Source organism: Pelodiscus sinensis, chromosome 23 (assembly GCF_049634645.1).
Source record: "Pelodiscus sinensis isolate JC-2024 chromosome 23, ASM4963464v1, whole genome shotgun sequence".
Lineage (NCBI taxonomy): Eukaryota > Metazoa > Chordata > Testudines > Trionychidae > Pelodiscus > Pelodiscus sinensis.
In genome coordinates, this window is record NC_134733.1 from 11,566,409 (window position 1) to 11,590,530 (window position 24,122).

General features: G+C 43.0%; 1 protein-coding gene across 6 annotated transcripts in view; it reads left to right on the forward strand.

Moving 5' to 3' along the window:
• The window catches only part of MTOR (mechanistic target of rapamycin kinase), a 126,123-nt gene that overhangs the window by 95,785 nt on the left and 6,216 nt on the right, over positions 1-24,122 (forward strand). For 2 of the 6 annotated variants that reach the window (XM_075906250.1, XM_075906254.1), the window contains 17 exons: positions 5,456-5,571; positions 7,941-8,058; positions 8,698-8,904; positions 9,453-9,553; positions 9,770-9,866; positions 11,349-11,447; positions 12,200-12,322; positions 12,969-13,151; positions 14,725-14,871; positions 15,134-15,308; positions 16,334-16,469; positions 18,070-18,217; positions 18,952-19,074; positions 19,413-19,495; positions 21,133-21,205; positions 22,900-22,974; positions 23,501-23,675. In XM_075906250.1, the coding sequence (XP_075762365.1) occupies positions 5,456-5,571; positions 7,941-8,058; positions 8,698-8,904; positions 9,453-9,553; positions 9,770-9,866; positions 11,349-11,447; positions 12,200-12,322; positions 12,969-13,151; positions 14,725-14,871; positions 15,134-15,308; positions 16,334-16,469; positions 18,070-18,217; positions 18,952-19,074; positions 19,413-19,495; positions 21,133-21,205; positions 22,900-22,974; positions 23,501-23,675 (2,179 nt within the window). The remainder of the gene's footprint in view (positions 1-5,455; positions 5,572-7,940; positions 8,059-8,697; positions 8,905-9,452; positions 9,554-9,769; positions 9,867-11,348; positions 11,448-12,199; positions 12,323-12,968; positions 13,152-14,724; positions 14,872-15,133; positions 15,309-16,333; positions 16,470-18,069; positions 18,218-18,951; positions 19,075-19,412; positions 19,496-21,132; positions 21,206-22,899; positions 22,975-23,500; positions 23,676-24,122) is intronic. The other 4 variants (XM_075906255.1, XM_075906256.1, XM_075906253.1 and 1 more) reach the window with 3 other exon arrangements.

Below are 24,122 nucleotides of genomic sequence, written 5' to 3' on the forward strand. Positions count from 1 at the left end.
TTATTGTTTTTTATTTGGGGAAATCTTTTTCAGGACTTCTATTAAAAATCCTAAAGGAACACAGAGAGCATAAACCCAGTTTGCTTTCACTGAAAGTCTCTTTTAATAAATCACCAGTGGTTTCCTCAGGGGTACAGAGTCGCATCAGCGGTAGGCATGATGCCCTTGCCAGGATTTTTACCTCTTGCTTAGCACTGGGTATGCTCCCAGCCACCCCATTACAAGGATACTGGAATTGCCATCTCCAAAATCATGCCTGTTTGTGCCCACCGAAGCTGCTTGTCATCACCACAAGCTGTGGTACGCCAGTAAAGAAACAAGAAAAAAATTTGCAACCTCAATAAAGGCAAAACAGATTTTTGTGATGGGCATGGATGAAAACATTTAACAGATGAAAACATCCAATCCAGAGACAGCTGGAAAGTACATAGGGCTTTGTCAGCAGAATAACTTAGCTGTGTGGAGCCTCAGATGAATATCCTAGCACTGCAGCACAGAGAGAGTTTACATACGCAAATCCAGTAAGCTCTAGATTGGATGACTTAACTTCTTTTAATATATAGTAAAGCCTCTGTTTGTTCTCAAATGTTTTACCACATCTCTCTCATTTTTGATGTGTTTGGGCTTGCCAGCTCCGGGACTGTGCCGTTTTCAAGCACTTAGCCTAACCGTCCTTCCATTAATTGTAAAAAGCAGAAGTAGTTGCCTATCTGTAGAATAGAGTGCAACTCATTTTTGTACCAGAGCTGTCTCTACTCTGTTCACTAAATGTCATGAGAGATCTCAATGGTATCATTTTCTGGCATGGAGATACCTCCCAGGTATGTCTCATCTCCGCTGAGTGCCTTTAAAAGGGAAAGGGGGACCTCCAATTAATACTTTCGAGTCTTCTGTTTGATCTGGAACGGAAAGAGAGAGCAAAGTGTGAGACACAGTTGTAGAGAGCAGCAGGAAAGAAGGCACACAGAGTGTAAGAAGCAGCTGGAGAGAGGACTGTGTGGCAGAGGTATGGCAGAGGAAAAGGAGGGTATGAGAGCTGAGACAAGATTACGTGGAGCCATGAGAGCAAGGCACTTCAGTATGACGCACTACTAGATGAAGCCAGTGAAGATTGTAAGAGGGGAAGGACTGGGTCAGAGGCACCCTCCCCCCCCCCATCCCTAAACTGTACTGTTCTCTTTAGCGCAGGGGCTATGCCTCTCCATTTCTAGTATGTAAAGCCCTGTGTATATGTTCAGTGCTGCATAAGCAATACCTTAGCCCTAGGCCAGTGCTTTTACTGAGTCTCAGTTTCAGCATTGGTTGTGAGCTCTGTTCTCTTTGGGACACAGATCCATGACTCGTAAACAGGCTCTTTGCACACCTTTCAAATTGAAGTGCTTGATTTTTGAAATTCAGGCTAGACCTGCAGCATTGTCATAGAAGCCAGGCTACAATGTGACGGGGCTGACAGCTAGAAAATGTGGATGCCTATTTATCAGGTTAAAACACTGAAAATGTGCTGTAGAGAACATTCTTGAACTATGTGATTGAATTTTTTTTTAATGATGAATTTGTGAAATAGAATGCATACAGACATATGGCTGGTTGTTAAACTTCTTGTAACCTCTATGTGGAACCCTTTATGACTTTTAGTGCAAATCTGTAGTCGTAGAAGGCTGAGTTTTCTCCTGCCATGTTCAGGTTCGGAATAAGTCACAACTTGCCTGAAACTTGCTCTGTGGTAGGCTCTTTACTTCTCACTTGACACCTCCCAAATTTACTGAAAGAATGAGAGCTAAATGCGAGCTTCCACTCAGCACCTGTAGAATAATATTAGTCTTTCTCAGCAATGTGGTATAGTAAGGGAATAAACTGTACAACACCTCTCCTAAAAAAGACTGTTGTCAACCACTGTAGGCCAAAGAGATTCCTCCCACTACAAACTGCAACTTGATTTATGAATCCACTTATTTAAATAAACTGCCCACTTTGATATTCCTTTTTTACATTGCCTTACAATTCATGTCTATTGAAAAAGCAGAGTTTTATTCTGTGTGTTGACCAGATTGCCGGGTATGGATAGGAATGGGAGTGGAAGCATCAAGTTTTTAAAGTATATCTTCACCTATTTTAGCTAAAGCTTAGTTACAATAAGCAGAAGAGTAGCACCATTTTACTGGCAGATATTTGAGGGGAGTGGGTATCTTTTGCGCCTCTGCTAGCCCTGTGTTCATATTAGAAGCATGACAATTTTCCTTGTTCTGCCTCTCCGTTAAAACCCTTTTTCCTGATGGTTGGTTGATTGAATTCAGTATGCTGAAAAGTGAGTTTGACATTTGCACTGAGCTGATGAGTCATCCAATTCTGGTGGTTTCTGTCTCACCCTCTTAAATAGCTTTGCTAATGAGAAAAATGCTCATTCCCATAGACAGAAGAGAAACAAATTGGCCTCTTAATAGCACATTGTGCAGTTTCTGACCTGAAATGACCTTTTAGATGTCAAGAGCTTTATCTTTAATTGCTTCCAGAGGGGAGCACACACCTCTTTTGTTTAACGTTTAACTGCAATTTTCCTTGCTTTTAATTTCTTTATTGAGTTGAAAGTATTTTTTCCCAAGTCTTGCTATCATGAGCTGCTTCCACACTAAACTCTCTCCAACCCATCTGAAAAAGAGCCATGCGCTGTTCCATAATGTTTCCAAAACAACTTGCAGAGAAGTCTATATATTTCAACTAGTAAAGAACTAAAATACTTCAATACTGGCACTTGGAGCCAGGCCTCAAGTCTCAGGGGAGAAGAGGCAAGCTCCCTAAGAAACTGTAAAATTCCTTAGCCAAGATTTCCTCAAACCAGTCTTCTCAAGCAGTTGAGTGTGGTATAGATGGGCTTCCCATAATCTCCGGAACCCTCAGTCTGCTTGCCATTTTTGACATAGCTTACGAAACCTCTTCTAAAATTAGTAAAAGGTCAGATTATGCAATTATGTGTGCTATACATCAGCTACCTCTTCGTTTCCAAGTGAGTTTTAGGATGATAGTAACATTCAAGTCATGGATAATCTGGGACCTGCCCCAATGTTCTGTGGCAAATCAGATGAGAGGCTTCTGTTTGATTTCTAGGATCACATTGTGGCATATTGCCCTGCTTGGGTTGCTACCTAATGTGCCGAGACAACACTGAGTTTGCCTATTGTGGCAGCCTAGGCACCCTTTCTGCCTGTCCTGCAGAGGCTGGCTACTAATCCTCCTTCAGCGTACACACAGGCAGGCCACAACCAACTGCAAAACGACAGACACTGAGAACAGCTCTGGGAAGACTTGGTTTAAGAGACTTGCCCCAACACTCAGGTGTCCACCTCCCTTGCAGTGCAAGCCCAAAGATATATTATGAAATCTGCCTCCTCCCTCAATGTGGAAGAAGGTATGCACAGCTTCTTACCTCCCCCCACTATGAAGTGTACAAATGGGGTGATTACAAAAGGTGGGTTTTAAGTGGATAAAGAGGTAGCAGACAGAACAAAGTAGATTACTGAGCAAATGAAACACAGCATGCATACTAAGCTTGATTCCCTAAAGAAAATGGTTACAAATAGTCATTCCTCACCCCAGATGGTAGATTACAGAAAGTCCTGAAAGGCAGCTGCACTGGTCTGCAGCTTGTGAGTTCAGGAATTGTTACTCACAACCTGAACATCAGTTCTTGTTCCCAGGTATTTCTCAGGGTCTTTTTTTGGGTGGGGAAGCTGAGGAGAACCCTGATCAACTTACTTCCAGTCTTAAATAAGATTTACATGAGGCTTTCGGTAACCGGGTTTGGTTCTTAAAAGGATTTGAAACCACAGACAGAGGAATACTTCTTTTTAGGGTCAAATAAAGATTTTTTTATTTTTTCTATTTACTTTATAATTAATTTTCCATTTAAATCAATTCACTATTTTTTATTCTTTTAAGACAATATAATATACAAAGAAAAAGTAGAAAAACAGTACAGTTAAAAAAAAAAACCAAGAAATAACAACTTCTCCTACAGATATACCCTCCTGATTTAACTTTAAACAATTTATGGAGTCAACAAATATATAATACTCACGTTAAGAAAGATAGAAGCATTGCTTAGATTCGGGAGATATTCTTTTCTTTATGTTTTTCCTTTCTTTGGATTTTTCGTTGCAACTTACGACCTGTGTTGTTCCCCTTTCGGAGCTTATTTGTTTCCCTTTCGGAGCTTATGTGTGGCAGCGAGATTCAGCACCAGGGAGGGAGCCCTGGTTGATCAGACCTAGCTTTTTGGATTCGCAACCCTTCCTTTCACAGAGGCGAGACTCTTGTTTTCCATTCTTGACCTCCGCCTTCTTTTAGTGGAAAATGACTAGAAGTCCAAGATGGTATTTAGCACGAGGTGACAGCACCACCTGACCTACCTACATCCCAGGACCCTCCCAGGAAGGAGAGAGATGAGTATCTTCAGGAGTGAGGAACCTTTTTTTGGGTCGGGGGCCACTGACCCACAGAAAAATCAGGTGGGAGCCACACACAAGTGAGAAGCAAAAAAAAACCCAAAACCCTCACTGACGTGATGCCCAACTAAGGAGAAGAAAGACTCTCCCCACATTTCCCTTGTATATCAGAGCCTGGAAGGGGCTCAGCCTAGTAGATTTTGTGTACTCCAACCGCGTGGTGGGGCACCAGGGGGAGCTGGAGCACCAGCATAGGCTCCCCAATGCAGGGGGAGGGGCTGAGCTTTGAGGGTCGGAGCCAGACAAACTGGGGGCCTGAGGTTCCCCACCCCTGCTTTACAGTCTTGTTTCTCCCTAATAGCCCATCAAGTGTGATGACCGGCTGTCTTCTGGGTGTCTCCCAAACACACCCAGTTGTAATTGTTACGTACACATTGTTCCTCACTTTAAATACAGGTATATAATTTGGATAATCACACTTGGTATAGCATAACCTTCCCGATGATAGCTTATCTCGAATACATCTCAGTTATGTCTCATCCATATCAGAAGCACATTTTCATAAAGAAGGTGGAGTGTAATGTCACACAGGCTTTCCAGGCCCAGCAGTAGAGAGCCGAAAGCTCTCATTTGTAGAGTTGGCTTTGCAAGGTTGCCAGAGCCAGGGTTTTTTGCCTTAAGAGCGTAAATGCTAAGTCATGTCTCTACTGATAGGCATTAGGTTGAAGGTTTGTATGTGATGAAGAGGAGTCCACTGAAAAGTCCTGAATAGCAGTTCTGGATTTATGAGGTGGTGATTCAGGGTTCATAGATTTTAAAGACTGAAAGGTTTTTGTATTTGTATTCTGTCTTATCAAGCAACGTTACTCCATATGAATGCAACTAGTAAAAGGGCATTGCTGGGAAAATTAAGGTCTGTTTTGCTCCTATGAATACCTGTATTTCTAATGGATCACATTCTCCCTTGTGAAGCTGCATTTAACTCCTACATTCATCTCGTCAAAATCCAATTGCAGATCGATGCCTTCCAGCACATGCAGCACTTTGTGCAGACAATGCAGCAACAGGCACAGCATGCTATCGCAACCGAAGACCAGCAGCACAAGCAGGAGCTCCACAAACTCATGGCACGGTTAGTACCATGTCCTTGAGGCCCAGTGCTTGGTTATTAATAACTGCACAGATCCTGAGATTGCAAAATCCTTGCAGAAAATACACGAATAGTAATTCCACTTATTATAGGAGTGAGTTGCTTCAGTTAGCTGGTAGAGGCTGGTTGTGTTATGTCACGTACCTGTCCAATGTATAATAGTAGTAGCTAAACCTTCTGCAAATTCAGAGGCTCTCTTGAATGACAGAGGTTACTAATGACTCCAAGACCCCATTTAAGCAAGCTTGTGTTAGTCATCTGGGCTGTGTCTAAACTACATGCCTCCGTCGACGGAGGCATGTAGATTAGCCAGATCGGCAGAGGGAAATGAAGCCGCGATTAAAATAATCGCGGCTTCATTTAAATTTAAATGGCTGCCCCGCTCTGCCGATCAGCTGTTTGTCGGCAGATCGGGGCAGTCTGGACGCAACGCGCCGACAAAGAAGCCTTTCTTGATCGGCACAGGTATGCCTCGTGAAACCAGGTTTACCTGTGCCGATCAAGAAAGGCTTCTTTGTCGGCGCGTCGCATCCAGACTGCCCCGATCTGCCGACAAACAGCTGATCGGCAGAGCGGGGCAGCCATTTAAATTTCATTTCCCTCTGCCGATCTGGCTAATCTACATGCCTCCGTCGACGGAGGCATGTAGTTTAGACGTACCCAGGGAGCTGGTTGCATTTTTCCTGCATTGTGGCTTATAGATTGACGACGCCAGAGCTCCCAGCATGACTAGCTCTTTGTTTTGGGGGGGATTCCTGGCAGCAGGAAAAAAACACTTTCCATGTGACTGGGTCAGCCTGGCATATCCAAGAGTCCAGCAGCTCAGGCACTTGGTGCAGCTGTGCTTTTGGCAAGTGGGTGCCCAGCTTGAGGTAGCCTTTTTAAAAATAGTGTTACATTAAAAATCTAGTCAAAATTAGGGGTTAAAATGCAATTATTTTACTAATCGAGGAGTTGATAGAATTGCAGAGCCCCCTGGGCTCTGCGTTTAAAATGTAGTCGGAGCCAGGTGAGCAGGCAGCCCAGCTCAGTCACTGCGCTGGATCCAGGACCAAATCCTGCTGCACCTCTGCAATTTAAAATACAGTAGGAGCTGGGTGGCGAGGGAAGGAGGCTGCCCGGATCCTACTGCATTTTAAATTGCAGAGCCACAGTGGGGTTTGGTCCTGGCATGAGCCGGGACCTGTCTGCCCAGCCAGCAGCAGCCCTTGTCTGTGGGGGGCCCCAGCAGGGAGCTGGGACCCCTCCGCCCCCCCCCCCCCACACACACACACACAGGGACTGCTGCCGGAACACCCTCCGCTACCTCTCCTTCGCCCTCCATTCCTCCCTCCCCCCCCCCCCCCGCAGGCTGCTGCCTATGAGGGGGCAGGCGGAAGCCAGTTCCCCCCCAACCCTGGATTCTGCTCTCCCACCTTGCTGCCTCTGATACAGAGGCAACAAGTGGGGGAGGAAGGGAAATGTGAGTAGTTGATAAGAAACTGAATGGTCAAAAGACTATGATGGCTTACTGCTGAATAGAACTTTAAAAAGAACCTGTATTTTTTTCTTAACTATATTTTTTTCCAGAATGAGAGTTTTATAACAGCGATTCTCTGCCTTGATGTTCTCTAATGCTTTAGCTTGAAAGGCAAGTGCTGATGAGTTCAGCACTGAATTTTTCTTGTGTTACAATCATAGAAAATTGCAAAATGTGGAAAGACTGTGCTGTGTTATTTTGGCACTTAAAGCTTCCCAAGGGACCTATGCATTAAACCTTTCAGAGAACCCCTCCTTTTGCAATGAAAATATTTTATTTTCTGTCCTCTGAGCAGGCGTGAAGAGTTATTCTTGGCTGTGGCCAAGACTAGTCTCCATGCACCCTAGCAACTAGCTTTCATAGTGTATTTCCTCAGGGCCTACTGGTCCCGATGGCAGAGTGTGGGTTATGTGCTGCTTATCTGTGGCCATCCAGTACATTATGTCAGTCACCTCATACAGCGACAGTGTCTCCTATATTGTGACTTTCATGTGGGGATTTCTGAGCATTTTATAAACTTTAATTAAGCCACCGGTTGCCTTCGTGGGACATATAGTATCCTCATGTTATAACGAGGCACGTGTGACTTGGCCAGAGTCAAAGCAAGTTAGTGGCAGAGTTTAGAAACTGAACGTTTGGAGCCTTGACTGTTATGAACTACTCTAACTACAGAGTAGCTCTTCCCCATCTGGGTTTAAAGATGGCTTATTGGATGGGTTTCCAGAATAAATTGCTTTTCAGACCTTGGACAAGAATTCTGCATTTTAAACTGACATTTGATTTCTTAGTGCTTTCTCTGGTGTAGGGTTAATAGTTTGCCCGGCTTTTTCAGGTGTTTTCTGAAACTGGGTGAATGGCAGCTTAATCTGCAAGGCATCAATGAGAGCACCATCCCCAAAGTCCTGCAGTACTACAGTGCCTCCACAGAGCATGACCGCAACTGGTACAAGGTAGCCAAGGAGAGAACTCAGTGCTAAATATAATGAGCACTGGATCCCAAAATACAATGCAACACAACATTGTGTGGCCCAAATGATCTTCTGTCCTCTTACAATAGAATAGATGCTGCTGGTGTGTAAGTGACCCTGCAGCTCTAGTCAAAATGCAACAGCTGATGTTTGCTGACCAGTGGAAGTGGATTGTACTTCAACTCATGCGGTTGCATTCAGAATCTTCTCTCTTGTGAGTTGATTATGGCTGCTTAGGTGAACAGAGGAGATTAATCTGTAGGGAAGAGTTTAAACTTGCTCCACCAAGTGTTATAATTCTATAGGTTTTCTACTGTGAAGCCAGAAGCTCCTTTGAGAGCTTTCAGAGAACTGAAAGGTGCTCCTGTAAAAAGTACCTTCACATTTGAACCAGATTTCCCCTTGGCAGCCTGTTCCTCACCATCCGCCCTTCTGTGTCTCTCCAGTTGTCCTCTCCTTATATTTCAGTTCCTCACACTTTCCCGTGTCTTGAATTTTAGCTCTTCAGTTTGATCTTTGATGAGCAAGCGGGGGTGGGGGATAGGCCATGATTTGGTTTTGCTGTGTGGAGGCTTCATCATTCTCGGAATGGCTGTTGATGTTCTGCTCCCCTATCGGCAGGCCTGGCATGCCTGGGCAGTGATGAACTTTGAGGCTGTGCTTCACTATAAACATCAGAACCAGGCCAGAGATGAGAAGAAGAAACTGCGCCATGCCAGTGGAGCCAGCATCACCAGCGCCAACACGGAGGGCAGCAACAGTGACAGCGAGGCAGAGAGCACGGAGAACAGTCCCATTCCATCTCCTGTGCAAAAGAAAGTCACTGAGGTACGGTCCTCCTGGCCTACTGGGGATGGGCAGTGCCGCTTGGTGCACGCATTGTTTGAAACGTGTCATGTGACTTTCCTTTCTGAGAAGTCTTTAGTAACAGGGCTCGGGCCTTTGAGACACAGATTATAGGAGATACAATTGTAAGCAGAAAGTTTTAGTTCTTCTTAGTGCTGTATAATTTTTGCCCATACATTCAAGGATAATAAGAACCCTAGCTGCTGCTGTGCTGCAGAGTGGCTTGTGAAGAAAGAACATGGGTATCTATGTATTCTCTGTGAAGGTGAGAGATAGGTGTGGACTTTAAGTGCAGGGTATTAGCTGCTCGAGTATATGAATATGTCCTGTGGAAGTGAAGAATAGGAATGGGGTTGGTGTGAATTATTACGCATGCCTGTGTCATCTCCCCGGCCACTGCAGATGCATGGCGACAGCCTGCAGAGCCACATCTTCAGCTTGCTCTCTGTTTCTACAGCTTTCCTGCTGATGCTACATCCTTTACCCTAATATGCTTTGTAGAACTAATGCAGCTATTTTTATTCTCACAGGATTTGTCCAAGACCCTGTTGCTGTATACAGTCCCTGCTGTCCAGGGCTTCTTCCGCTCTATCTCTCTATCTCGAGGCAACAATCTACAGGACACTCTCAGGTACCTAGTAAAGCACGTACCCAACAAAATCAAGCTGTGACGTACAGGACTCATGCACATTAGAACTCCCTGTAACATGTCTCTGCTCTCCTCATATGCAGCTAAACAAATTGGAGACTAAACATTTAGTTCAAGCTTGTTTTATAATCACATGCTCTTGGATCAGAGAGGAAGAGACTGCTGTAGGTTCTGAACATCCTCTTTTTATTTCTTCAGGGTCCTTACACTATGGTTTGATTATGGTCACTGGCCTGATGTCAATGAAGCTCTGGTTGAAGGGGTCAAGGCAATCCAAATAGACACCTGGCTGCAGGTAAGGAGTAGGAGGGGCTGGGATGGATTCCACTTCTTACCTAGCCCTTAGAATCTCAATGACTGTAAAATCCCAAATGGCACCTTGCCAAAGGAACATCTGTATCTGACCTGATGAGAACCAGGTGCTCACCATAGATATTGTCACTCTTTTAATAAGCACCTTGGACAGAAAGTGGAACAGCATTCCTGGGTGCCTGTATGAGCTGAATAGTGCCAGAGAAGGAGGAAGAGTAAGGGATTTTAAAGTTAGAGAGAACATGCAGTAATGGTGATAAGGTGTGAAGTCTTGCTGTGCGACACTTATGTAATCTAGATCCGCAGTCCATTTCAGGATGACTTTATAGCAGGGGTGGGGAACCTATGGCCTACAGCGATGCAGCCTTTTAATCTTGGGGCTCCCTCCATACACATACCCTGCAGCAGCGTGAGCTGACTCTGGTGCTCCAGCCTGTGGGGTCTGCCTGGCAGGGAGAAAGAAGCGGCTCTGCACACTGGAGGAAAGTGCTCACTGCAGCCTTCACCCTCCCATTGCCCCCATTGGCTAGGAATAACGGGGTGGTGCCTGCAGCATGCAGAGCCATCTGTGCCCCCTCAAGAGCTGTGCTACACAGGCACCCCATCCCCTGCTCCCCAGACTCCATACCCCCACCCCACCCCTGTTTCTGCAACTTCCCTCACTCCGTCCCACACCCCACATCACTAGCCCACTCCTAAACTCTTCCTTCTTGCCCAGATCCTACTGCCCCAGCCTGCTCCTTCACCCTACTTCTCACCCAGACCTCTCCCCCCCTCCCCAGCAGTCTCTTCCTGCACACTGAACCCCTCACTTTTGGCCCCACCCCAGAGCCATGGGGGGGGGTCACAAAATCCACTAACTGTAGGCCCCCTAAAGAGTTAATTCAGCCCTCGGAGTAGGGGGAGTGTCTTTTTTTCTCCTGCTTCTCCCTGCTTCTGTGAGGGAGAGTTTTTTCCTTCTTCTCACTAGGGGACCAAATCAGTGGTCAGGGCTTTTTTATGTTGGTTTGGTTTGGTTTTGCTTCTCATTTGTGTGTGGCCCCCGACTGATTTTTCTGTGGGTCAGTGGCACCCAAACCAAAAAAGGTTCCCCACCCCTGCTTTATAGACTGCACTTCATATAGGAGGCGCCACTTTTTTTTTGCTTGTTCAAGCTGTGGGAGAAGCCTGCAACAGTTTGTTTGGGGAGTATCATCCAACAGTATGGGCAGGAATTAATGTCTACCAGAAGGGACTGTTTGCTCATGGTAGTCATTGTCTCACATGGGTGTTCTATACCTCTGACATCACCATTTGGATCTTTGTGCACCCCATCTCTGTATTCTCTCTCTACTTTGTAGAATGCATCTCTGGCTACTCTGTGGCAGACAAGCCTTTGAGGTCTTTGATGTGAGTGGATTGGTCTATGTAGCTTGTGAACTGTACGTGCAAGTGTGACTGGAATTTTTATCATCTTTGCTATCAGGTGATCCCTCAGCTCATTGCAAGAATCGATACTCCTCGGCCTTTAGTGGGGCGCCTTATTCACCAGCTCCTCACAGATATTGGAAGATACCATCCCCAGGTAAGGTGTGGCCCTGAGGAAGATTCTCAGATTCTTGGTCAAGTTGAGCTTCCTAGTTCTATGAGATGTCTATGAGTGTGACAAGGGAGTGAAGATGTGAGTGGCGGATTCTGGCACAAGACTGATTATAGTTTATATCAGACGAGCTTTATTACTGCTCCCTCTCCTGAATGGCTTACTCATTCCCCTGAAAGATTTCATCCCCTCAGCCCTTTCACAGGAGAGATGTAAATGAGAGGCAGATGAGACATGCAGCATTCAGACCAGACAGAATCTGAAGTCCTCTCCATCTGTTGGGAAAGCTGCTTATGAAAATTTCTTTCTAAACTCTAACTTCATTAAATAGTTAATGGACAGTAGCTAGTAGTAAGACACTAGTTGCATTTCCTAGCTTGACGTAAAGAGAATCTGTCCTAGCATGCTGGAGAAAGACATTTTCTGTTCCACTATCAGTTAGGCACTAGGTCATCAACACTTAATTATTCTGCTACGTGATCAGTGAAAATCCAAATATTTGAGATTATGGATGCAAAAACAAATCTGTTTAATCATTCAGTTATCTATTTCAATAAGTAAGTTACTTTTTCTGCCACAAAATTGTCATTTCTTAGTAGAATGTTACTGAAGCAGACTTGTCACCTGGATTCTATGCACTTGGACTTGTTTTATTTTGTTTTAATCTTGTTAGCATCTATGCAGAGCCTGTTATTTGTATGTAGTTATAAATTATTACTGTCTAATATCTGTCATAGGCTTTGATCTACCCCTTGACTGTGGCCTCTAAGTCCACCACAACTGCACGTCATAATGCTGCCAATAAGATCCTGAAAAACATGTGTGAGCACAGTAACACTCTGGTACAGCAGGCAATGATGGTGAGTGCTGTGTGTAAGGTCAATTAAGAATCATTCCATTGACTGAGACACCTTCCACCTTTTTTGGTCTGTCCCAGTAGTAATGTTTTCTCCCATTAAACTAAAGAAAAATGTTGATTATTTGATTCTGAGTATGACTCATTTGTTTGAAAGGAATGATAGTGTTCAAGGACACAGTCTCAAGGAGACTTTGTACTGCGATGGAACCATAACCTTTACATTTTGGGGTTGTGATGTTTGTCACAGTGAAACTGTGGAGGTGAGGGGAGTGGAGAAAGGGAATCATTGACTGTAAAAAGAAACAATGTAATGGGAAAAGGAAACAGAATATCCCAAGTCTGACTTGTTTCTGTGGAAAGGGACGGTTTATCTTGATTGCTAAATTCTTAATGAATAACTGAAAGGAATATATTATCAGGCAGATTTTGTGTGATTGCAAATATATTGGCAGGTGAGCAAAGTGGTTTATAGTAGCCTGGAATGATACTCAGAGAAGAAGATTTATCAAGTAGACAACTGGGAAAGTTTGTGTGGCATCCTCTAGACACCAGCAGGGAGTAGGTGAAAGCAGTCTAGTACTTCTAAGCCTCTTTGCACCCATGTTTTCCCCCCAAAGGAATTTATTATCTTCCCTATCCTAATTCAGGTGAGTGAAGAGCTGATCCGAGTAGCCATCCTCTGGCATGAGATGTGGCATGAAGGGCTGGAAGAGGCATCCCGTCTGTACTTTGGGGAGAGGAATGTGAAGGGAATGTTTGAGGTTTTGGAGCCACTTCATGCTATGATGGAACGTGGTCCCCAGACTCTGAAGGAAACATCTTTCAATCAGGTATCTGCTAGTAGAATGTAGCCTAAACTTCTTATAGTCCCAAAACCAGAACACTGTCTCAAAAACATTCCTAGTACCTTTTATCGAGGTAGTAGAAAAGGCAGTGGATTTTTCTTTTTGTATTGGATGGAGGCTGCTTCTAAGTTGTCTGTGTCTGTCTGTCTCTCTCAATTTTCCCATAATTCTAGTTTTTTGCTGTGGTAGCTTGACAGAGGGACTGCTCTGCTGTACAGTGACTGTTGTGCTATACAGTAAAAACCCCTGTACCTGGGGCCTCAATTCTAGGCCCCTGAGGATGTTTTGGCAGTTTGCATCCTTTTAATCAAATTGAGGAGCATGTTGACAATGAAGAGTGCTTCAGCGAATGAACATGCTTCAAATCCAGTGCCAGACTCTGAATCAGAGGTGGAGGTTATCTCACCAGTTAAGCTAAGGATGAGGCTCTTGAGATGGTTTATTCTAGCTTCAAGCATCACTTAACCATGACACTTTTTTCTGCATTTTTGGTCTTTGGGGACTATAATTCTACATGGGCATAATCTGAAAAAACAAATGGCACTTGGAGTCTAGTGTATAACAGACATTATGTGGATTTTGTTAAATACAAGTTGGACCTCCCTGGTCTAGCACCCTCGGGACCTGACTGGTCCCGGATGAGGGATTTTGCCGGACCTGGGGAGGTAATATCTGGCCCCCAACACTAGACCCCCCCGCGGGCCCTGCTGGTTCCCACCCTCCCCTTGCCTGCCATGCTCCTGCCCCACCGAGCAGCCCAGCTAGGGCACATAGGGCAGCTTTGCTGAGCAGCCCTGATGCGGCACGCCAGGCTTCTGGCCCCTCTGGGCAGCCCGGCTGGGGCATGCTGAGCAGCCTAACTGAGCAGTCCTGCTGCGGCGTGCCTGGCTCCCAACCCCACTGCAGCACACCCAGCTACTCAGATGAGGGGAACTAGACTCCTGGCTCTGCCAGCAGTCCACAACCCTGCCAGGCTGCAGGGTTCCTAGACACCAGCGTTCCACCGGGATTCTCTGGTCCTGGAGCATCCATGGTCATGCCCAGACCACGGATGTTGCCGGACCACAGTCCTGGTTTACAGAGGTTCAACCTGTATACTCACCAAAGTAATCCCTAAGACTAGGTGCTTCCTCTTTGAAGTAATTTCCTCTACCTCACGATAACATTGCTTCGTGGTCTGAATCAATGCTGTCACCACTATAGGTGATGGAGATGACTCCTCCCTAGTCAGCATAGCTGCTCTTTTAACCTTGTGACTGTTGCTTTACCCCCACAGCTGAACCATTAAAGGGTAATTCTGCCTTTTCGGTTTCTTTTGTGGGTGAAGTTTGTGTGGGGCAGCATTGTCCAATAGAGTCAACACAGGTCTTGGGGCCAGAAATATCTGTGTTCTAATCTTGGTCCTGCCACTGATTTGCCTTGTAACCTTGCAAACAGTTAATGTTTTTGCAGGATTTTAAATTAAATAAATGAAACTCTTTGTAACTGATAAGTATTTATTCTTCATTTGTTACACTATAGATTGTAGTAAAAGTTAATTTTTCTTCTTCCTCCCCAGGCATATGGCAGAGATTTAATGGAGGCTCAGGAATGGTGCAGGAAGTACATGAAATCAGGAAATGTCAAGGACCTCACCCAGGCCTGGGATCTCTATTACCATGTTTTCAGGCGTATCTCTAAACAGCTGCCTCAGGTGGGGGGAGAGGTACAGTTCTGTTGTGGGTCTTACAGTGTAAGCTGTGAATACCTGTGTTAATCCACAATATTCAACAGGGGTATTCCAGAACTACCTGCTGCTGGCTTGTACCTTATCTGGTGCCTTTTCCAAGTAACTGAAGTATTGATGATTGACTATGAACTGTTCAGTGCCCTTCATAATATCAGGATTTTTTAATTTCAGTGGTATTAAATTGACACCTAGAAGTATATAAAATGTTGGCTTTGTTGGGGTTTTTTCTTGCTGGCAGCTCACTTCCTTAGAACTACAGTATGTGTCACCAAAACTCCTCATGTGCCGGGATTTGGAATTAGCAGTGCCAGGAACATATGATCCCAACCAGCCAATCATCCGCATTCAATCCATTGCACCATCACTGCAAGTCATCACATCCAAGCAGAGGCCCAGGAAATTGACATTAATGGGTGAGAAATGCAAGTTGTCCTGTTTAAATTTTGCTGGAAGTGGATTTTTCATTTTCTGTAAATAATTTTCAGGATAAGCCAGCTGCTCAGCTTCCTATTCCTGGAAATATCAGCATGTACTTTCTCTCTAATTCCTCATCAAGAAGCAAGCATGGAACTGGAAGATAAGGGAAATACTTTTATAGAGTGTCTTTCATCCCCGAGTGCTTCAGCTATGTAGCTAAAGTAACATTGACACATAGCCATCTCTGAGACAGAGGCTGTCAGCCAGCTGGCCTATCGCACACTACGCAGTAGTGGAAAGAAAGGGAAATTATATAATCAGCATATCCTTGATTTTATTTTCAGAACAAACAGGCTCTTGGATTTTTGTGTTCTGTCCGAAAACAAATCAGTAAAATGCATTGTATTCAACTCCTTTAATCCAGAAGGGAAAGGCTATTTTGACTTTGACAAGAATCAAACCCTTGGCTGCCGGGAGTAATGTTATACGGCTGATATTGAGTTCCTTTGGCTACATACAGTTGGGAAGCGCAAGAGGAGCTAAAGGAAGAGGGGAATACAGACCACGAGAGCGAGTGAAGGACTGGATTAGGGTCAGATTTATAGTATATGTGAAGGGCTGGACACAGTGAGAAGGAGCTTGAGAGTACATGAGTGAAAAGAGAGATGCCAAAAGTGGCTACCCAGTGCACAACTAGAAGAGAATAGTAGAGCTTTTGTGCATTTTGTTATGTCAGTGAATAAAAATTCATCTTAGTATTGCATCTCCTTTTGAAGAGTAGAGACTTGGTGATCTTTCTTTAATGAATACCAACCATTTATTCAAGAAATCAGGATGTATTTTGTTGCATTATTCCTAAACAAGTGAATTTCACCCTCAGAAGGAAGTTATTTGTAAAATGTATCAACCCAGCTTTCTGAATCTTGCTGTCATTCTGTCTATTTAAATATGATTCAGACTTCATCTGATTGCTCGTGTATGATCTTGCACTCCACCTCACACACACCATCTTCTCTTACAGGAAGCAATGGGCATGAGTTTGTATTCCTTCTGAAGGGTCATGAGGACCTTCGCCAGGATGAAAGAGTGATGCAGCTCTTTGGACTAGTCAATACTCTGCTGGCCAATGATCCAACATCTCTGCGTAAAAACCTCAGGTATTTGGAACAAATATCAGAGGTTCTCAAACTCTGGTCACTGAACCAGCAATGCTCCATGAGCTCTATTCAGTTGGTCTATGGATAGCTCCTTCTCAGGTGCATGACTAGGTGTCCGCACACCACCTCATTAGTGGAACTACACATGTGCCTGGACTCTGGAAAAGATGCACATGTAAGGTGAGGCAGTGGCCTTGAGGAGTATAGGGCATAGGTTTGCGGGGGCAGTGGGATGATATGGAGGAAATAGGTGGGGATTTGTGGGATGAAAAGGAGTAGAGGGGGTAATTTGAGATGCGCACAGCTGCAGTAGCCAGAGAAAGAAGTGACTTTCCACAGTTCCAGGGCTACAGCTGCTAGAGAGAGATGGCCTTCCTTCCCAGCCTCAACTCTATGGCTGAAAGATCATGTGCCCTCTCTGTTTGCTAAAGCTGGATGCCCCCAGGTGCCTCCACTCTTCCCCCTCCTTGCCCCCCTGACACCAGTTACCAGCTTGGAGGCTGACGCAAGAGAGAGAGAGGGAGTTATATTAAGGGTTTTTAAAATATAGATAGTGCTTTTATCTAAAGTGCTATACTATAGTTAGCTAATGGTACAAATAACATTTGGAATGATCATTACATGGTCCCCCGAGATCCTCAATGATATTCAAGTAGTCTGCAAAAAGAAAGCTTGAGATCTGCTGCTCTACTTGCATTGATATGGAGATAATGTATGTTGAAAGGAGGAAGGGTTTTTATATTTTTGTTTTAAATAAACCCCTTTCATTGGAGCTCCATCCTCAAGATGATTGCAGTTCAAAGTATTTCTCTTATTTGCTTCAGAGCTTAAAGCATTCAATATTTTGCTGGCTTATCTAGAGTCCAGTGACTGTTTTGTTGCTATTGTAATGTAGTATATAATCTCACTTTGAGAAGTAATCTTGTGAAGTGGTGGATTCTTAATGAGAAGATTTTAAAATAGCCATGGAATACTCACTAGTGCCCAGCTGAAGTAACCATTGACTGCAGTTCTACTCCCTTGTGTTTCTCATGTGAGCACATATCAAACAGAATGCCATTTGTTACTTACAGAATACTGTGTGTCACTTAACACAAAGCTTCAGAGCGCACTCAGTGAGCTTTACATAAACTGCTTAAAACAGCACTACTTTATCAAGAAGTGTTCTCTGGTTAATTTGAAAAAATTGGGTGATGAAGCATTGAATTGGATACATCACATTCCCGAAGTAGTGGGTTGCTCTAGGCCAGGGGTTCCCAACCTGGGGTATGCGTACCCCAAGGGGTACGAGAAGCTTGTCAAGGGGGTATGGGGTATACTTGGTAAATAACTAGATTATCCTAATTGAAATATTCCAAAAGTAGTAGTGTTAGTGAAAAAAGTTGTGGATTCTAGAGTCTAGAATTTATTTCCTTTCATATTGAATAGGGGGTATGGGAAGGTTTACTAAAAGCCAAGGGGGTACAGGGACCGAAAAAGGTTGGAAACCCCTGCTCTAGGCCATTAGATTTTGAACATCATGAAAATACACCAGTTCCTAATGTTCAACAATATGAGCTATGAGGGTTTTTTTCATCCTTCTCTCTCTCTCCCCCCTTAGCATCCAGAGATATGCTGTTATTCCACTGTCTACAAACTCGGGCCTGATTGGCTGGGTTCCCCACTGTGACACTCTGCATGCGCTCATCCGAGACTATAGGGAAAAGAAAAAGATCCTTCTCAATATCGAACATCGCATCATGCTGCGGGTATGGAACAACCCTAGCACATAATTCACTGTTCTGTTTGATCACTACTATCCATCTGAGTAGTGAAAGCAATGGGACAGGCTCTCTTGTTCCCATTTATTTACCTGGCTTTTGATCCCTTATTGTATCAAAATTACTTTAATAACTGTGCACTAATATAAAAGGAAAATGCTAGAACATTCAAAAGCACTCCTAAATTAGTGATAAGCTGTGAAATTATTCACCTTTCACTTGCCATGTTGATAGTGACCACAAATTCTTACTGTCTGAAAGAGAACAGTTAGGTTCCCAGCAGCTAGTTGTATCCATACCACAGAGTGCTACAACAGCTGATACTCACTAGCATGAGTAGAGCCCAAAAATTGCATATTGGTGGTTAAGTATAGGGAAGCTTATACTGCTGGCTCTGTCAGTAAACAGAGAGGGTATCACAATCCAGAAGACTTAATCTTTCTTCAGAACTAAAATTCTCTCAGTTACATTATCAACAATAAAAGTAGTTGTTGGAATGTGTATGGCCACACCATGAGATATTGCATTTCAAACAAGTTCTTCTGGCTAAGTTTGCTGAAAACAAATTGTTTTGTGCTGCAGAGCAATTAATAGTAATTTAATTATTTTCTCATAGTTTTACTCTGCAAACTAGTAGAGATTGACACATTCCTCATATTGCAGCTGTTCCAGAATTGTTATGAAAATCTTTGTGGTTGCTGAGCAATATTTCTCTCTTTTAGATGGCTCCAGACTATGACCACCTGACTCTGATGCAGAAGGTGGAGGTGTTTGAACATGCTGTCAATAATACAGCTGGTGATGATCTTGCCAAATTGCTGTGGCTAAAAAGTCCCAGCTCTGAGGTACATTCATCTTCAGTGACTAGTAATGGCTCTTGCAGACAGCTAAATATGTTTCCCTCTCTGTGAAAGGAGTGTGTTTGCAGCATATAAATGCATGTCTTTGTTTTTAGATACACAATTGAATGATTATTCCCTTGTTCCCCAAGAGCTGCATGATATATATTGTATGTGATAAGGAATTAATGAGTGAAAGATCAAAATTAATATGGTGAACTGTAAACTGAATTAGCATAATTAACCAGCTTCAGTGCCTGTGCTCTTTTATGCATTTTTTTAATTTGTTTGAGGCACACTCAGTTTAATCAGAATTGTTTAATTTCATTTGTCGTAATTTTTAGGTGTGGTTTGACAGAAGAACTAATTACACCCGCTCACTAGCAGTAATGTCAATGGTTGGATACATTTTGGGTCTTGGGGACAGGTAAGTTAAATTGCAATAGGGTTTTTTTTTTTTTTTTAAATAAGTGCAGCTAACAAAAGACCAGACTAACACGGCTACATCTCTCTTACTTTTCTGCAGCTAACAAGGATTTATAGATTCCATTCTGAAATACTTATTATGCTTCCATCAGCTCATTCCCTGGATATTCTCTTGTGATAACCACTTTCATCTTGGCTATTCCACACATCTTTCAGGGCCTGCCACTGTTCCCATTAATTTCGGTGCTCTAGATCAGGACCTAGGGTTTCTGTATCTCTTGAGCATGTGACATAAGTGTGTTCTTTTTCAAGAGGCAGTGTGGTTGAAAGGAATAAGCACAAATCTGAGTCAAGAGCTGAGGGTTCTAATTGCAGTCACTCACTCACTGAATAACCTTGAATAAATCACTTGCTTCTCTCTGACAGATGGGGTAATAGATTAACTTCCCAGTGTTGTTACTCTGGGAGGATAAATTACTGTTTCTGCATTGCTTCATATTGGCTGCACTCAATATTTCCATTTTAAAGAGGTAATCTAAGTATATCTTGTATCACAACTGCTACAGGAATTATAGCTCACTCCTGTCATCACAAACTTCTCACCTCATCTGTCGAGTGTGCCTCTTTCTCTTGGGCATCTTATCTGGGAAAAATCCAGGTACTTGATATTAATGGGTTTTTAGCAAGGTACTTGTGTCACTTAATTCTGATTTCCTTGTTAGTAAATATTACCTAGGAGGTATATGATTAAATATGTATGTTGATAATATTTAAAACATACATTGGTTTTTTCATATTAATTGCTCCTTGTCGGTTTTGCAGAATCAGACTAATACGGCTACCCCTCTGATACTTGCTCCTAGTCTGTTATTCAAGTGCATATTGGGGTGTAACTTTAAATATGTCAATAGAAGACTACAATGAACCAAAGACGATAAATTTTTGATGTAGCATGTCGATTACTGTTCCAGGAGGCCCTAACTCATTTGAAAATATATCTGAAACTTGTATTCTTATACTACTTGTCTTTAATATAACTAAAACTCTCTACAACACTTTTGTATTAAAATTATTTCTCCTGATTTTCGAACTTTTGACAATTAAGTTTGTAAAGCTGTGAAACTTGGGGGTTACAATAAAAATAGGAATACACTAGCATGAAAGGTAGTACTAGAATACCCAGCATCTTCTTAGTGAAAGACTCCCTCTCATAACAGCCTGATTTCCTCTCTTTATGTGCAAGACACTTGTTAAATTTCCTTATGCTGTACAAATGTAAAGTCATTATAAATTTAGTGGAATAACAGCCTTAAATATAAAAGAAATATAACTAAAATAAGCATATCCAAAAATATAGTGATGTGTGGTTTAATACGACATTGTCTTCAAAAATGGAGGACTTCTGATTAATCTTGAGTTGTAATTTCAGAATCTAATCACACCATGATGGAAGTGCTATAGGAAAGCTATTTAGGATGAGATTGGAGATCTGTGATAGGCAAGCTAACATTGGCTGTCCTCTGTCGTGCAAAGATAAATATCATTCCACACCAAAGCCATTATTTACTTTCTTATGCATATTTCCATAATTCTCTGATGATCTCTCACTCTGGCCACTCTCCTGTTCCTTCCACAAAGGCACCCTTCCAACCTGATGCTAGACAGGCTAAGTGGAAAGATCCTGCATATTGACTTTGGGGACTGTTTTGAGGTGAGTTTTTGCACTAAAAATGTCTTTTTTTTTAAATTGTGTATTATTATCTAGTACAGCAAAGGCAGAAGTAGGATCCAGGAATTCTTGCGTTCTTATTTTAGCTCTGACACTGACTTATAGTGTAGTCTTGTGGCATGTCACTTAACTACTCTGTGCCTCACTTTATCTGTCAGTAAAATGGAGAGAATGCACACCTATCTCACCAGAATGTTAAGATTAGTTATATAGTTGTTTTACAAACTGAGTGCAAGTATCAGTGGTTTTCACACAAATCTTAAAATCAACTTGTGATTGAAATATGGAGTATATTACTCTATACCAACAGCATGGGCACAGGTTCTTTCTTTGTTCCTTACTAAGGATGTTAAGTATCGAGTAAATGATTAATAGTGTACTCGATACAATTTGTATCAAGTATACGGTTAGTTGATATGGGACCACTGAAGCTCTTGCAGTTTAAATGTTGGCATGCAGGCAGACCGGCTCCTGCTACATTTAAATTGCAGAGCAACAGCAGGAGTAGGTCCAGGACCCAGTGCGAGCTGGGACTGCACACTGTGCCCGTGTACCATGGAGGGGGAACCAGCTCCCCAGCCAGCTCCCCCCAGCACCGACTCCTGCTCCCTCTCCCCTTCCTGCCTCTGATAGGGTACGTCTACACTGCATCCCTAGTTCAGACTAGGGATGCAAATCTAGACGACCGAAGTAGTTAATGAAGCGGGGATTTAAATATCCCGCGCTTCATTAACATGATCTCGCCGGCGCGCTAGTTCGAATCAGCTGATTCGAACCAGGAAGAGGGCGCCGGGATGCGTTAGTTCGGACTAAAGCCCTTAGTCCGAACTAACGTTACTCTTCATTTTTTGAGGAGTAACGTTAGTTCGGACTAGCGCGCTGGCGAGATCATGTTACTAAAGCGCAGGATATTTAAATCCCCGCTTCATTAACTACTTCGGTCGTCTCAGTGTAGACGTACCCATATAGAGGCAGCAAGGGGGGGAAATGCAAGTAGTCGACTATTTGACTACTCTTTTACATTGCTAAATCTTACATTCTTTATATAGTCATGTTTACAGCTTCTCTCCAAAATTCTAATTACTAGAGAATCACAGAATCATTAAGTCATCAAGATTTTGATTCTTGAGAAGTAATCAAGTCCAGTCCTCTCCACTGAGACAGGACCAAATAAACTTAGATCATACCTGACTGGCATTGTCCAACCTGCTCTTAGAAACTTCCAAAGATTGGGATTTGGCCATCTCGCTTGAAAGCCTATTTTAGCAGTAACTACTCTTATGGCTACAAAGTTTTTCCTGATATCTAACCTAAATCTTCCTGGCTATAAATTAAGTCCGTTAACTTCTTGTCCTATTTTCAGATGAATAGTCCTCTTTATAACAACCCTTAATATATTTGAAGACTGTCATCAGATCCCAATTGGTCTTCTTTTCTCAAGGCTAAATGTAGCTAGCTTTTTTTAACATTTCTTGATCGGTCAAGTTTTCTAAACTTTTTCTCATTTTTGTTGATCTCCACACATTTCTTTCCTTTGTATAACTGTAACATTCAAATTTATAGCAGGCACATCAGTTCCTTACTTATCCATAAACTGCTTTCTCAACGAGGGTGGAAAGGAAATATCTGCAAAGTTAGTATATTAGTTAACTTACTCTCTTCTGTTATGTATTCAGGTCGCAATGACGAGAGAGAAGTTCCCTGAGAAGATTCCATTTAGACTTACACGGATGTTGACAAATGCTATGGAGGTAGGTGGGAGTTAGCAGCCACCTTTCTAATAGGATAGAAAAAGGACTATTCCTAAGAAGATGTTAGTGATTCCTCAGCTATTCATTTGTATTCATCTTTAGTTAATTCTCCCCAATTCCATAAGCCAAGGTGCTTAATATTTCTGCTGCATTTTTTTAAATAAATTTCCCACATGAGCTTTACAATATGAAACAACTCTTTGTTGATTAAAAGGACACACGAGCTTGCAATTTCCAAGGCCTCCATATTTCCTCATCCCAGATATGGGCCATGAACTAAATACAGCATAGTGCTTCAAGATGAGTGTCACCTGGACCTCATTTCCATTTCTCCTCAATATGCGAGCAGTAATTCAGAAGAATGGGGCCTTTTAAACGTGTAGTGAACCTGTATCTTATTCCTTTAATAAAAAGAACATGGTGCAAGAGGATTCTGGGTCAGGGTATGTCCTGCCTTGGGGATGATTAAGGCTTGAGTCAGAAGGTAAACAGCACCATTGTTGATTTAGTTTTTTCTGTTCTGAAGGTGACTGGCCTAGATGGTAATTACAGAATCACCTGTCATACCGTGATGGAAGTCCTGCGAGAACATAAAGACAGTGTCATGGCTGTGCTTGAGGCCTTTGTGTATGACCCCTTACTGAACTGGAGGCTGATGGACAGTAAGTTATTTGGGGAAACAGTGAGAGCAAGAGAGACAAGTAAGTGAGAATAAACTGTATAAAAGTAAGACCTCTAGGGATAAAAAAATCAAATGTCTGTACAGACTCAGGCTTTGGTTATTTAAATCTGCTGTCTAGGCACACAGTGTTAAAAAGATTGTGTCCAAGAGTCCTCATATAAAGAAACACAGAGATGAAATTCTGTTTGCCCTTAAGGGTATGTCTAGACTACATCCCTCTGTTGCCAGAGGGATGTAAATTAGGCATACCAAAATTGCTAATGAAGCGGGGATTTAAATATCATGTGCTTCATTAGCATTTAAATGGCTGCCGCTTTTTGTTGCCACGGAGCTTTGGAGACAAAAAGCGGCAGTCTAGACGCGGATCTGTCGCTCACTAAAGCCTTTGACGACAGATCCCTTATGCCTCATCAGGATCTGTGGTCAAAGGCTTTAGTGAGCGACAGATTCGCGTCTAGACAGCTGC